At 38.2% G+C, this 15,808-nt stretch overlaps 2 protein-coding genes across 3 annotated transcripts in view; one reads left to right on the forward strand and one right to left on the reverse strand.

Moving 5' to 3' along the window:
• Positions 1 to 6,597: 6,597 nt before the first annotated feature.
• LOC107273923 (A disintegrin and metalloproteinase with thrombospondin motifs 7) overlaps positions 6,598 to 15,808 on the reverse strand; it is a 78,547-nt gene continuing 69,336 nt past the window's right edge. Inside the window, exon 19 of the mRNA XM_025091219.1 lies at positions 6,598 to 8,132. The gene's annotated coding sequence lies outside the window, so the exon portion shown is untranslated. The remainder of the gene's footprint in view (positions 8,133 to 15,808) is intronic.
• LOC107273927 (A disintegrin and metalloproteinase with thrombospondin motifs 6) overlaps positions 8,126 to 15,808 on the forward strand; it is an 11,541-nt gene continuing 3,858 nt past the window's right edge. Inside the window, exons 1-9 of one of the 2 annotated variants that reach the window (XM_025091220.1) lie at positions 8,126 to 13,196; positions 13,281 to 13,441; positions 13,525 to 13,928; positions 14,002 to 14,325; positions 14,396 to 14,485; positions 14,546 to 14,670; positions 14,728 to 14,874; positions 14,943 to 15,101; positions 15,187 to 15,331. In XM_025091220.1, the coding sequence (XP_024946988.1) occupies positions 13,105 to 13,196; positions 13,281 to 13,441; positions 13,525 to 13,928; positions 14,002 to 14,325; positions 14,396 to 14,485; positions 14,546 to 14,670; positions 14,728 to 14,874; positions 14,943 to 15,101; positions 15,187 to 15,331 (1,647 nt within the window). In that variant the 5' untranslated portion in view covers positions 8,126 to 13,104. The remainder of the gene's footprint in view (positions 13,197 to 13,280; positions 13,442 to 13,524; positions 13,929 to 14,001; positions 14,326 to 14,395; positions 14,486 to 14,545; positions 14,671 to 14,727; positions 14,875 to 14,942; positions 15,102 to 15,186; positions 15,332 to 15,808) is intronic. The other variant, XM_025091221.1, reaches the window with a different exon arrangement.

Consider the following 15,808-nt stretch of genomic DNA (forward strand, 5'->3'; position numbering starts at 1 on the left):
GTTTTGGCTTTCCAGTATTCGAAAAGTAATCATGTAATATTTTATTAAGGGCAGCCCGAGTTGTAGCCTTTTTAAGTGCATACAATCGGACGAATTTAGAAAATACATCCAAAAGAACGAAAATATATTGTACCCCTCCTCTCGATTTTGGAAGCGGTCCATAAAAATCTACAGTCACTAATTCATTTGGACGATCGGCAGTAATAAGCTGATATTCCCCTTGCATATTTTGCGTGTTAGGCTTCACTCTTTGACATAGGTCACAAGTTTTCACGAAATATTTTATATTTTGTCGCATTGATTTCCAATAAAAATATCGTTTCATGTATTCAAAAGTTTTATATGTTCCAGCATGACCAATTTTCCGATGACAGATACTAATTAATAATGGGGTCAATTTATTAGGAATTATAAGACGCCAGTCTCCAGTTTTCGAATTACCAGTAAATAATAAATCATGATAAATTTGATAGTTTTCTAATTTACATCCATTCAATAATTGCTTTTTAACATCCATAATAGATTCATCGATATTTTGTGCTTTGACTATATTCTTTAACAGTGCTTGTAATTCAGTGTCTTCATCGAATTTACAAATAATAACCAAGGAATTATCTAAGGAATTGCTAGAGTCATTAGGTGATAAATATTTACATAAGGAAATCATGGGATGTTCTTGCTTTTCTAAGTGAAATTGTTCATTTGGGTTTCGACTAAAAAAGTCGGCTACAATATTGTCACGCCCTTTACAGTAACTAATGGTAAAGGTATACTGTTGTAATAGAAGACTCCACCTTGAAAGGCGTGCACTTGTATAATTAGCATTATTTAAGAAAGTTAGTCCTTGATGATCAGTTATAATTTCAAATTCAGTACCTATCAAATATACTCGAAACTTTTGTATTGCATAAACAATAGCTAACAATTCTTTTTCCGTTGTGGTATACCTTGTTTCAGGGGAAGTCAAACATCGACTAACTATAGATATTATACATGGATCTCCATTATGATTCAATTGATATAGAATTCCACAAATACCAAGGTCACTTGCATCGCATTGTACCTTTAAAACGATTCCCGGAATCAAATGTCTTAGCACAACACATTGTAGGAATGCATCTTTCAATTCTTGAAAAGCAATAGAATGAGCTTTTGTCCATGTCCAATGATTATTGCTTCCCAGAAGACTACGAAAAGGTTGTATATATTTAGAATAATTTATTTTAAACTGTCGGTAATAATTACAAATTCCTAAAAAACTCTGAAGTTGCTTTTTGCTTTGCGGTTCCGAAAAATTGGTAATAATCTTCAATCTATCAGGATCTGGTCTAATACCATCAATTGATAAAACAAAACCAAGAAAGGGCACAGACACCTTTCCAAATCTACATTTGGATAACCGTAGTGTGAAATTATAGGCTGATAACCGCGTAAATAATAAATCCAAGTGACATAGATGTTCTTCAAAATTTTTGGACGTAACAAGTAAGTCATCAATATAAGAAACTAGAAAATCTTTAAAATTATCTCCCAGAGCCAAATTTAATGCTCTTATGAATCCACTACCTGCCGTTTTTAACCCAAAAGGGATCCTACAAAATTGATATAGAGTTGAATTGTATAAGAACGCTGTATAAGGTCTTGAAGTATTTGCTAACGGTACTTGCCAATAACCATGAGTTAAATCCATTGTGGATATACATTGTATTCCATGATGGCATTGCAATAACTCAGAAATTAAAGGTGGTGTTTCATTATCTCCTTCTATTACATCGTTCAAAAATCTTGCATCAAGGCACAATCGAATTTTACCATTCTTTTTCTCTACTATACGTAATGGATTACAGTAAGGACTACAAGATCGCTCAATGATACCGTCCTCTAACATCATTTTTAATTCTTTTTCAACAGCTGTACGTTTTGCCAATGGTACAGGATATGATCGCTTTATGTAGGGTTTAGATTTACTCAAATGAATTTCATGTTGATAATGGGTTATGAAACCAGGTTTATCAGAAAATAAGCGTTTGTGCTTCACCATAAGATTAACAAAATTATTCCGCTGGTCTGGTCTCACAGATGTTAGACTTTGCGCGATTGATGATACATCGGCTAAAAAACTATCATTCTCTACTTGATTACTTTGAAGTGGCGTATTTTTTAACTGGTTGGTACTATTTGTTTTGTCTATCGCGGAAAGTTCATTGACTAATTTATCTCGCTCCGGAGGTACCCCACAATAACATTCAATCTCACTGGTAAGTATATTATCAATTTGACAACACTCGGAATTAACATTATTATCATATAAATCAGAAATACTGGAATAACGCTCATCAATGGGACTGCGTAACTTCACAGTATAATTATCATCATGTTCATTTACATCAATAAGGTCAAATGGTATATTATTCATATCATGAGAGTAAGATAATTTTATAAGATCCAAACGATCTTGATTCTCTGAATATAACAAGGAATCCTGGATGCTCCCTAAATTTTGAATGGATACATCATTATTGAAATCATTACACACGAGATTTAAATTTTCTTGTACAATATCACCAGAATCACAAGTATCATGAACACTCCGAGATAATGGGATTTTATTATTATTTTCAAAGTCAGTTATTACTCTTGGTGAGTGACCACATTCCCTTTGTTCCAAAACAAATTGTTTCTTTTGAACTGCAGATAGCGATACCTCCTCAGCCGCTGCACCACCAAACATCGTGAGATTTGACGGGATTTCATATTGACGGACTGTAAGAGTTCTCAATTGGTAGTTCAATATCGCACCTACTCTATTTAACCAATCATTCCCCATAATTATAGGAGATGTTAACCCTGAGACTACATAAAATATATATTCATCGGATAAATCACCTATATAAAACGGCATAGACACCTGTTTATTTACAATAGTTGTTTTCTTTCCTACAGCTGTGAGGACTTTTAAATTCTTAACTGGGAATTCTAACATATTAAATTGACTTACAACTTGTTTATAAAATAATTCTGATATACATGTAACTTGGCTTCCACTATCCACTAGGGCTGCATAATTCCTATGTCCTACCGTAAGAAACACATGAAGACATATATTCTTATCCTGATTTTGCATTTTACTATTTCCATGCTCATTCCCAATAAGGTCCTCTTCCAACTCATCAAGAAAATCAAAAGGTTTAGGGTGTGAGGTCGGACCCATATTAATCACACCCATCGTTAGTTTAAAGAATTACTGTTATTCGGAAGAATATTATTACTTGAATTTAATTGACTATTAATCGGCGGAGGAAACCGTGTATCCGGCAAAATGATATCTCCTACTGGATTTTTAATTTGTCTTTGCTGACGTTTAATGTTATTTCGATTTCGCGACCAATTCCCCCTATGACCCTTCCAATTGTTATGATTATTCGAAAATGAGTGATCTTGATCGCCTTCTTCGATACTAACTTTATTTAGGTTTTGCTTATGATAACCTTCAGTATTACCTCGATTATGATTTTTTTTTTCTCTTTCTTGCTCGATTTCTCGCGACTTGTCCAATTGTTCCAAAGCCTGAGTTAAAATGACAGTATCTGCGTAATCAACCGCAGCTAATAGCTCACGTACCTTCATAGGCAATTGTTGAATAATAGTATAATGCACCTCGTATACTCCAATTCTGGGTGATAAATATTGCGCGGCCTTGATTTGATCATAAAAATATGTTAATAGGCTACCATCGGAAATTCTATATCGCCTTTCTTGCCATTTATTCTTTAGACGAATCCGAACAGGAATTGAATAAAATTCAGCCTCAAATTGTTGCTCAAAGTGTACGTAATTACGAAAATCCTCCCTATGTATAATGAACCAACTAAGAGCTCTGCCTGTTAGACAAGACTCTACAATATGAAGTTTATTTTCCTCTGGCACATCTTTTACCCGAAAATACCGTTCAAGCTCACGTAAAAATTGTTGTGGATTAGACATACCATGATCGGAAAATTTAGGCAACGGAATATCCACACGACTACCTCGTAAATGCTCAACAAGTTTTTCGACTAAAGGTAAACCTGAGTCACTGCTATTTGGTGAATTTACTGGACTTATACGGTCGTCTCTAGCCTCTAATAGAGTTACCCTTTGTCGCTCAGCTGTTAACTCTGAACGTAGTTTTTGCAACTCTCTATATACGTCCTCCAATTGACTAGGCATAATATTATTTTGACCCTCAGCCATCGTAACCTGCCTGCTATCACTCTCAAGATTACTTTCTCTAACTTGACTTCTGCCTGCTATATCACCTTTTCCACTTATAATATTCACATTATTATCACTCTCTTTCCTCTGATTTCTAGTTTTCATAGGCGTATGCTTTAAGCTCATATTAACATATAAAATTTAAACACGATCTATAACAAAGACTAATTTTTTATCTTGCCCCACGTTGGGCGCCAATTGTACTTTTTTCTTTAATTTCTTAACATGAATGGTTTACTTATGGACACTAATAATCGCTATACAATTATCTTAAAATTTTCACCATGATATTAATTCCACGTTCATTTATAACCCATTCAATTTATAAAATTACGAAATTAAACGTACTCATAAAAAAAAAACATTGAAATAGAACTAATAAATTATACACTAAAGTCAATCTTATAGGAACCGATTATAATTAATATTTCTTATCTGTCTGGATAATGATGACGGTGTCCACCGGTTTAGTCTCCTTATTTGAGTCCTAGTTCGGTTCGTAACGACTCAACAGTTTTATAATATACAGGTGGTTTTACATGGTAGATTTTGTTGTTAAGTGATCGACTTCCTCCAAGCGCTTCGTCAACTTATCATCTGTTATCCAGTTTTATCGTTTTATAAAGAATTTAGGTCCTCATTTAGAAACCCTGTCGCCTAGTAGGAATGTGCATTAAATAAAATTAATAATGGAATATATATATATAAAATATACAACGGAATGTATAATACCTTTGATCGCACTTAGCACACGCCTTGCTTACACGACGGTCAATTGACGAAAGGGAAGAGCACGATAATTGCTATTCCTACCAGGGACTCTTACTTACTGGAGAGGGAAATCTATCGCCGACAACGCTATCTATTGACTTAATCTTAAAGAGTTTGTAACCGCGAGTTTCGTTACAATTCGCAGGGAACTCACTGGGTAAACGCACGTTACAATTTTCCCCCTCGAAATACGCATAACATAAATAGGCGTAATTCGATATACTTATATTAAGCTTGTCAGATGTAATATAAAAGGAACATAACACCAGCCATCCCTTTGTCTTTTGCGTAATATGGTTACAATTTTATACATTACTATTAAGCTGTTCGCACTTTGTCAGTATTAAGATTGCTGAGTGGAGGCTCATACATATATCATTACTATCAACATACAACTATTTAGCACTATAACGATTACGTTAACTTACATACATAACATATTTATATACCACTTTATGTAGTATCATACGTCAATTATAATGGTTTGCTTTTAAAACTAAAGATTTTAATAAATTAATTACTCATTGGTGGTTTTAAGGTGATATAGCTTCAAAGATAGCCTATTGTAAGTACCTATGATGTGAGCTTGATTAGTATTCTCAGACAAAACGTAGGCATTTTTTCCAATTAATTTGACAATTTTATACGGCCCTTCATATAAATGAAAAAATTTCTTAGTTACCGAATCCATTGCATTTGACAAATGTGGTACACGCAACAAGACGAGGTCTCCAACTGTTAGCTTAACTTGAGAGATTTTTGACTGTTGTTTCTTCCGATTTTGAAATTGCCTATCAATACATTCCCTGGCCATCAAAAGCTGGGTATCACGTGGAATTGGAGTTCCTGGTGGAAATTGTACAAATCTTGTAATTGCATCTGGGACTTTAATTCCAAAATGCAACTCAAGAGGTAAACAACTAGTGCTACTATGCTTTGTTATATTCAACAATTCTTCTATTTTTTGTAGATATTGAACCCATTTTGTGTGTCTATCAGCACATAATGTTCGAAAAAGGCGTCCAAGCTCTCTCATAATCCTTTCTGTGGGATTGGACTGAGGATGACGTATAGACGAAAAAAGTACTTTAACACCTTCTTGTTGCAAGGTTTTCTTCCACAAATTAGCGGTAAACTGGGTTCCGTGATCAGCGAGGATACGTTTTGGCTTTCCAGTATTCGAAAAGTAATCATGTAATATTTTATTAAGAGCAGCCCGAGTTGTAGCCTTTTTAAGTGCATACAATCGGATGAATTTAGAAAATACATCCAAAAGAACGAAAATATATTGTACCCCTCCTCTCGATTTTGGAAGCGGTCCATAAAAATCTACAGTCACTAATTCATTTGGACGATCGGCAGTAATAAGCTGATATTCCCCTTGCATATTTTGCGTGTTAGGCTTCACTCTTTGACATAGGTCACAAGTTTTCACGAAATATTTTATATTTTGTCGCATTGATTTCCAATAAAAATATCGTTTCATGTATTCAAAAGTTTTATATGTTCCAGCATGACCAATTTTCCGATGACAGATACTAATTAATAATGGGGTCAATTTATTATATTTCAATCTGAACGTAATTTATTTTCGATAGTCTACAATTTCAATTCAATTTTTATCTACTCCGTATTTTTGCCATGTATTGATTTAACCTCAATTTTTTATTTTGAATAAATTTTGAAAGTAAATCAAGATCCAATAATATTTTGGTAAAAATTAAGGTGCTACACGGGTGTCAAATTGACACTGCATTTTCTTATGAATGTTTTTAAAATATTTCAACAATAGGCTTTTTCAATAATTCTTCAGAAATTCTATAGTTCCCGGTCTCGTTTGAAGGGTTGTTTTGAAGGGGTGTCCCTAAAACCGTAGCGTATTGAATGTCCTTACTCATCTCTGGTTCGCATTTCGAAGTTATAGAGTGATGCTGCCCCCTGTAACAGAATTTAAATTCAGTTCGAATTCGCTTGGCTATAGTTTATATCATAATAGCACAATGACAGCGAATCAGTTTCATAATGAAAGAATCGCTAGTTAGATCCCCTACAACGGACTTACTTTTTTATATTGAAACGACTTCATTTCATTTATATAATACCTTGACACGATACTTCATGAAGCAAATGTTTGTATGAACACGCAATATAGGACGTGCGTTGTACAAAACTAAAGTAAATATGTACATCTATTAATTAAAATGAAGGCACGCATAAAAGAATTTTTTCATACATTATAAGTCTGCAGAATTTAGTAAAAGTTTAAAGAAGACGATACAAAAATATTCTATCCGTATATTTTTCGCGTTGATTAATTTACAAAGTGATATCTAATATTTACGAGAAAAATACTTCCATGCTCCATCAAAGTAATTTCATATAAGTATGTTGCATACGTTTTTATGAATTTTGCTTGATTAAAATATATAGGTAATGTTTGACCAATTAAATATAATCGTAACAAAAGAATTTTGAGACTCTTTTCGTATGAACTAATGGAAAGATGGAAAATTGAAAGAAAAAGATGGAAAAGAGTAAATATTTCATAAAGGCTCGAACACAAATTCTTCGTTTTTCAGACGGATCTGATGTTTCAGGACTAACCATACAATCTATTTAATATAATCAAGGAACATATATTTCCCTTATAATTTACATTTCGACTAATTTTAACTTTATTATTATTTATTAATTTATTAATGGGAGATTACAACCGCTAAATAATCTAACCCCGAGCTGAAATAAATACCTTATTTAATATCAACAATTAATACGTTAAGCATATACTTACTTAATCAACCACAAAAATGTTATGTAATAAAATATTGTAAAGTAATTTTAGGTCCTTTTATTGCACACGATGCAAGTTGCCTGTCAAGACGAACATTTGGCGCCAAATCTAGCTGGAAAACGAGGGATGTAACGGTTAAAACATAAGAACATCGCGGCAGCGAGTGGTCAGCCAGTCAGAGTAGAGACGGTCCATTGACGTCAACGTCCAAATGCGCAGAACCGCTAGTGGCTATACCTCGTCTATTTGCATCATAGGTACAGCGGCCGCTGTTCCACCTACCTCGGATGCCTTCGGCCATAATTGAAGAGTGGAGCTGCAAAACAAAACGGTGCGACCTTTTGCTCGAATCGATACGGCCTCGGACTTGGAAGACAGGGAGAAGTGGCATGAGAGACAAGAGACGAGAGAAGAGAGAAAAGAAAACAGAGAAGCTCTGCGTGGACCCAAGTACCCAGGTGTTACAAGCTCTCACGATTGAAACGACCCCTTGGCTTCTATTGTCTCGCCTTTACAGCTGCCTACGGAAGAAGCATTGGGGAGGAAATCGACCCGTGTCCAGCAAACCTAGCATACCTACTGAACCGACCCCGCACGAGAGCAGCTTGATTCCGCTTTGGAACGAAGCGCAACTTTCTCACGCGTACAAGCGACAGGATGATATTCCTCGATTCGACTCCTCGAATTATACGATTTCTCTCGCTCGTCATTTATCATTGGATCGAAGGAAAGCTCTCTCAGTTACTGCCTGACCGCTTTCCTCGAATTCGTATTTTAACCGATACGTTCCAACTACTCGAATGGTTTTGTTTGCCGAGTGCCTTAATCGTGTAAGATCCTGATATTTCGCATGGGTGACATATGTAAATAGAGATCGGATAAGGAAACTGTGGGTCGTTTGTTGAACGAACGAATAATTGGCATCAAAGTTACACGAAGAAACTTTTAAATATAATTTCTGGAAATCCGGATCCTCGATTCTTGATCATCAATTTTGAATTGGATTTACTTGAATTAAAATATAAAACTTCACAGTCTGCTGGTACTGAAGGAAGCTGATATCGTTTCCAGTTTCTAATGGACGGGAAAAATGTCGAGCACACTGCCTGACTTGTAGCGGCTGAAACGACCAGTGGCTATCAGGGGCAGTTTAATCAGGGTTCCCAGCTTCAACATTTCTGACAATAGCAATGCAAAAAAGCTGCAACTTTTTTGTTGGGTAAAGTTATAGCTGAAGCAGGGGCGATTAGTCGGAGGTTTATTTGGCAAGCAACGTTTGCAGCATGCAATTTTTATGTATATTCTGTCGTTGACGGCTTCGGTGACGCGTGGGAAGCATGCCCTTCGTGTTTCAGTGATACTGAATATAGATTTATGATTTGCTGTTGGTACTCGTTGATTTTATTGTAAAAATTGAAACAATCGAGGTGACGACAGTAACAGTGAAAGGGGTTTTTAGATTTGAAAAGTTTGTATCCGAAAATGGTCGATAACTCGTGAAACTCGCAACACTTGGGTGGCTTTCTTATCTTGGCTGGATATGCTGATGATGCGTAAACTTGGCGAATCCTTAGAGATTTCGGCGCGCCGTAAAAATCAAATCCCTCGGTTGACGGTAGTTCGCAAAGCCGTTAAGCTCTCTGCGCCAGCGAGGCGCTATGATTAGACTAAAGTTTATCGGAAAATTCACAGTATACCAAACCCTCCCTGTGCATTGCACTTTCTCGGTTGACACTCTCTTCTTTTTGTCGCAAATCACCGACCAGCAACACAATTTCGTTGTACATACATCGAATATCGAATATAACGCGTGGTACTCTTGTCTATACCACTTTGGGTTAAAAAAAAAGATGAAATTCTAAAATGCGATCTATGCGAATGCCCTTAATCTGCATTCTTCTAAGAGGAACCAAGTGTCTCCAAGACATAGGCACTATATGTGATATCTCATAAAGAAATAGGGACATTTCTAATGAAACTGACAATTCACAGGGGAGTACATATTCCTGGTTAATTAATTGCACGCGGGGTTTCTGCCGCCGAGCAGAGTTTGCTCTCCCCTGTTGTCAAGTGGTTAATAATGGTTTGGCGGGCTTATAGTATGCTAATGAGAGAATGCCGGTAGCTATACTGAATCTGCGAACACTGGACACACGAAATTGGTATACAGCCTCTATAGGTGCTTTATGAATTTAATCGTAGAATCGTTCGATTCTTTGAATTTATGAATGTGCGCGATCTCGGTGTTACGTGTTAAGAGAAACGTCGTGTCTGCCTCCGAAAATTGGAAACTCGGTTCGTCTTAGACCCTTAACTGAAATGTTAATTATCAGTGCTAGGTCTGGCTGCTGAAAGCACGAAATTGATGACCCTGCGCGATAAAAAACGTGCACGCCCTCCTGCCTGCTGTACAATTATCGATCATATAAAAATAAATAATTAATGAGGCACATTCGCGGCCTTCTGGATCGAAGCTGGCTGGTTCTGGCTGTATGGCTAGTTAATTGTCAGGAAGCTATTTTCCAAAAGAAAGGGGCGGCTAGGTAAAATATACGTCCAAAGCTATACGGCGACTGAAACGTATAAATACCATGTATATTGCAAAAAGCTTGGACTCTGCAAATCACTGGGTAATCAGAACCGCTACTCGTATGCTTTTTTTTCCCCACATTCTTCCGATCCAGTACTCTCTCTCTCTCTTACTCTGCTATTCTTTGAGCACGGTAGAGCATGCTTTGCCTTTAATAATGTTTACGAATAGCACTTGGTGGTTTGTAAATGTTTCCAACTTTTTCACGGATTTCTTCGAAAGGTTTTTGAGTTCGATGATAATCCGAAAGCTTTCAGTTGCTATCACGGAATGCTATTGGATACCAATATGCCATGTTTTTACGATAATGAAACCAAAAACTCAATGACTTATGGATATTTAGATAAATATATTTTAATCCTCCAGTTCCACCATCTTAGTCCTTTTAATTAGCGAGTAGTATCGATTAATTGATAAAGATTAATAGAAAGACCTTATGTTGAAAATGAATATTTTGGTTTGAGATATTGCCCAGCTATTAAAGCAAAGTTGGAATTCGTTCCCGGTGACACGCAGCGAATTGAGCCTTTAAAGGGAGGTCAGTACTTTCAGTGCATTCTCTCGTAAATACTTTTGGTTTTTAGTCAACGGGAAACGAATCGGCAACAGAAAATTACCGTATAAAGTTCTTGTGGGATTCGGGGCAACTTTAATGGCCTTACAAATCTCGGTGAAATAGAACTATTTCCTTAGAATCCTGTCTCCGAGTATCCTTGTTCTTCCGGCACGACATTCTTGTCTTCGCTGACCCACATTCATTCTCAACCAAAAAATGGATCAACAACATAAATCAACGTCCACTTTACATTAGCGCTGTATTCGCTTGGCTCCGTGGAAGCTAACAATCTGGATGATTAAACCATTAGTAAAGGACACTCATTTTACTCAGAGTGCCTGAGTCCCTCGAATCATTCGCGAATCAACTTATTTTCTGACAATTATTTCATTTACGTTCATTTATACATATTAGGTAACTAGTATTATTTTAGGATAACATATTTGCTTGAGAATCGCGTTGTATCAAGTTTCAAGCGAAAGGGCGAGCTTTTCTCTGATTTGATTGACGATGCATCGTCATACTACCTGCTGAGTAATTCAGGTGATTAAACTTGTCGAAGCAATTGAATCGTTTTTCAAAATGGCAGAACAGCTTTTCCCAATGAAATATTTATAAATCGTAATAACGTTTCGTGCGAACATAGAGAACCAGGAGGTCACGGACAGCCGAATATTCACGTATTCCTCGATACAAATATTTTTCCAGTTGATCTCGCGGCTGCAATTTTACGAGGCCATTTGTAGTTTGCTGTCGGTCATTCGCGGCTGAACATTTGTCAAAACGAAACAATTTCCGATACAACTGTAAGCCCCGAGGTTTTAGGCCAAAGATTTGCGGTTTAATGGTTTCATCGAGAATGACTCGATTGGGATGGGCCAGGAGGATCGAAGAAAGGAAGCGCGTTAGACAGATTTTATGGGGCGCTGGCTCAAGGTTCCGTTCGTTTCTTATTTATACTCCAGGCATTGTGCGTGAAAACTCGCTACTTCTCGGCGAGTAAAGTCAATTGATCCTACGAAGCAATCCCATTTAAGCGGTTTATGTCGGGTGCCGGATATTTTTAGGGAAGCAATAAGAAGAGAGGCGTCATGCACAGCGGAGTCGCGAAGAGACTTTTCGTGCTAGCGCTTGCAATTTTGTGCCGAACGTTTCCTTAAAGTGGGAAAGTGCTTTTCATAAAGCGACCTCATTTCGGCACACCGCTCTTTCTTCTTCCCGTACGCCTCTTCTGCGAGGAGCTGCGATTTAATTCAATTTTCATAAATTTGTGGGGTTGAATCGGTGGTTTATGATAATAGCCCATGCCTCTGTACGAAAACGGATATTCCAAATGGTAAAGGTTTTTCTTTTCTTTTTTTTCCCCTGAAAGTAGAGAGCCTCCTATATACATATATCTCCGTATTTACGAGAATCGAAGGAAGAACGTACCTTCAATTAATTTTGTAAACGTACTTTGACTCGACTCGACTCAATCTGGCTCTCAAAGACGAGAGATCCCCTTAAGTTGCCGGAACGTCAAAAGGGCTTTTGGCATTTCTGAAAGAATTTAAGGAATTGCGCGGTTTACAATATTCGAGGGATATCAGGCCACGCGAGAATCGTCATGTCGCGAAAAGATGGCTGAAACGAGGGAACGAATCTTCCGCCGCTCTTTGCAATCTTAGACTTCCTCTTCTATGCTAGAACAATAACTGTTTGAGTTTCTGAGGAAAGAGCAATTCTTGAATATGTTTTAAATAAAATGCCACTGCGAAAAGTATTCAGAGCTATTTTCTCTAAGCAGCGAGGAACAGGACAAGAAATCCAAACAATATTTTGAATTGCTAAAATATTCCGTTGAATACATTGCGCCTTAATATTATTCGGAGTATAATAAGTCGGCTTCGAGGGAAACTTTAACATCGACAGCTCATTCTACCTTTCGGCGGTTCTTGTATCAATTTGCATCTGATCCAGTTACTACTTACTTTTCTTACTCTCGAGCTTTCGCAACCCCTTCGCTCAATCCAGGAGCCCAAATTATTTAGACTCACTTTCATCTCTTTGGGTTAGATACTGTCAGCTGCTCGCAACCTGAACATATAACAGCTTCACTCGATATCATTTCTGACAATAAACGTATTGAACGTAGGTACGCGTATGCAAACTGCTGCAACAATACGTTTCTCGTACGTTGTTCAATTGTATCTCGATTTGGATATCGACGCGGATACATGTGAATGTATTTTTCGGTGGGTCTCTTGCGTATCAGATTCTGTTCGTGACAATTTTTCACTCTAGGATTAATCTGAGATCGAATATTATGCTTGTTTAAGTGACAAAGGAAGCCGCATTCGGAATAATAGGATCATGTTGAAATTTCGAAGGTTACTCGTCATGACTGTCTTAATGATGATGGACCATGTGCGTCTCGGTAAAGGTACCCGAATCTTTCAAAATGAAAAACATCATGACAGCGAAAAGACCGTACTTCGTGGTGAGACGTGCGAGAATCGAAGAATGTTCGATGGATCCACGAGTAAAATGAAGGCATGCTATCATAACTTGACATTCCTGCAGGACGTTACAGTCGAAATATCCCGCTCGACGAAGATTGTGAGATTGTCGTTCCACGCAAGGTTAGATCGGACGGAAGATTCATCTCGCACAGTATACCGCATCACTTCAAACGCACGTTTTATGGAGACAGAGCTCGGAAAGAAATGACACCCGACGATGCTCTTCACTATCGTTTGCGAATCAACGGCGTTGAGCACCACTTGGAACTCTATCCGAATAATCGGCTTGTCGGACCAGGCGCCGTGCTCGAGCGTCGAATTCTGAAAGGCCACGCGGAACCTCCCAGTGACGAAGCATTTTTGAGAGGGTCAACATTCAAGCGGTTACGCGATACGCAGTGTCACTATCAGGGCGGAGTACGCGAACATCAACAGAGCAGTGCTTTATCCACTTGCTACGGTCTGGTCGGTTTATATGCTAGCTCAATCTTTGAATTCGTTCTTTTGAGTGCCCGAAGAAGTTGTCGTTCGATTACAGGCTGGCTACATCAGGACGAAGCGCTCGTGGTACATTATCGAACCGATGGCAGATCATGATTTCACTAAAGAAACGGAACATCCTCATATTCTTCATAGAACGAGTCCTAGAGACTTTCAAGAGGGAATGGAAAGTCTCTGTAACGTAACCGGGAAGTTCTCCGCGAGAAAATTAAAGAGAGCTGCAGACGTGGTTCAGAGAAATCTCTCGAGAGTCGAGCCTAAATTTTATACCGTCGAGCTACTTCTGGTACTTGACAAGACTCTTCTGGATTATCACAGAAACTTCGACGTTGAGAATTACGTTTTAACGCTCTTCAATATGGTACATCGAAGGGCTGTCGATTTGCCGCGTATCGCAGCCCCTTAAATTTCTTACGTATTTCGCCTTTCAGGCTGCCGGTTTGTTTCACGACGTAAGTCTGGGTATCGAAATGGAATTAACCATCGTTAGAATTATTAGGCTAGAAGTAGAAGAGGACGAGGTACACACAGAAAATACGGTGTTCCATTGGCTGTAAACTTATTGTCTTGCAATATTGCAGATGAATTTGTCGGTAAGTAAGGATGCTGGAGAGACAATGAAGTACTTTCAGGAATGGCAACGAATGATAAATCCGGGAGACGATTCGCACCCGAATCATCACGATTGCGCGATCCTCTTGAGCAGGTATCCTTTCTAGAATCCACGTAATGGAATATCCATTGACGATCGATCCTCCGCCAGGATAGATTTTTGCAAAACGCAGAGCCTTTGCGGATTCACTGGAATGTCGACAGTCGCAGGAACTTGCGATCCTCTCCGAGCTGCTGTGGTCCTTAGGGATGCTGGGCTGGAGACCGGCTACCATATCGCCCACCATATCGGGCATACGTAAGAATCGAAAGAACAAGGAATAATTCGTTAACGCACCATTCTAACGCAATGTACTTTGTGCGTAGGATTGGCATGTCTCACGATCTGGAAGAGGAGAACGGTTGTCCAGGAATCACCGTCCATCAGAATGGTTACATCGAAACCTCAGTCATGTATCCAGGATACCATTACGTGACAAAGAAGTGGTCAAAGTGTTCCCAGAGTTATGTCAAGCTTTATCTTGAGTAAGGAATCCCAATTGCGATCCGCAGGCCACTCTGCTTAGTCTACATTTTTAGCGTTCACTTTTTTTCTCTTACGTCTATTCAGAGCAGGAATGGGATCGTGTCTATCGGACGTTCCTCAGGACCACCAATTCCCGTTGATAGATATGTTACCGGGAGTTATGTACAATGGCGACGATCAATGCCGGTTAAGATACCGTCAGGATGTTAGACAGTGTGACCTGGGAATCGTGAGTATGAAAAATGTCCCAAGACTTTCTTCTTAGAGTAGAGAATAAATATCTTACGCAAGGAGTCATTTTCCTATCAAGCCAATTGTCTGCCTTGGTTTGAACGGTATAGACTCTCTCTCTCTCTCTCTCTCTCTCTCTCTCTCTCTCTCTCTCTCTCTCTCTCTCTCTTTGGAAGTACTTTTCAGTTAGTTTTAATTTTAACGCCAGCCACTCTACTGTCTCGCTGGACCTTTTTCTCTTATTTTCCTGGAAGGAGTTGTCTCGTGTCTATGATCTCTCTCGCCTTTACGAGACCACTTATAAATATTAAGCTGCGAATCAACAGAGAGTAGCAAACTGGCTCTGTGCTTCGTTAAATTCTGACTTCTTTTTCGAAATGCCCGTTGTACATATCTCTGGATACTCTTGGCAGACGAAGGAAAGTACACGTGCGCGAAAATTCACATCAAAGTAGGTTTTTCGGCAGGGGGGGGG

Source organism: Cephus cinctus, unplaced genomic scaffold, assembly GCF_000341935.2.
Source record: "Cephus cinctus unplaced genomic scaffold, Ccin1 Ccin1_scaffold1880, whole genome shotgun sequence".
Taxonomy (NCBI): domain Eukaryota; kingdom Metazoa; phylum Arthropoda; class Insecta; order Hymenoptera; family Cephidae; genus Cephus; species Cephus cinctus.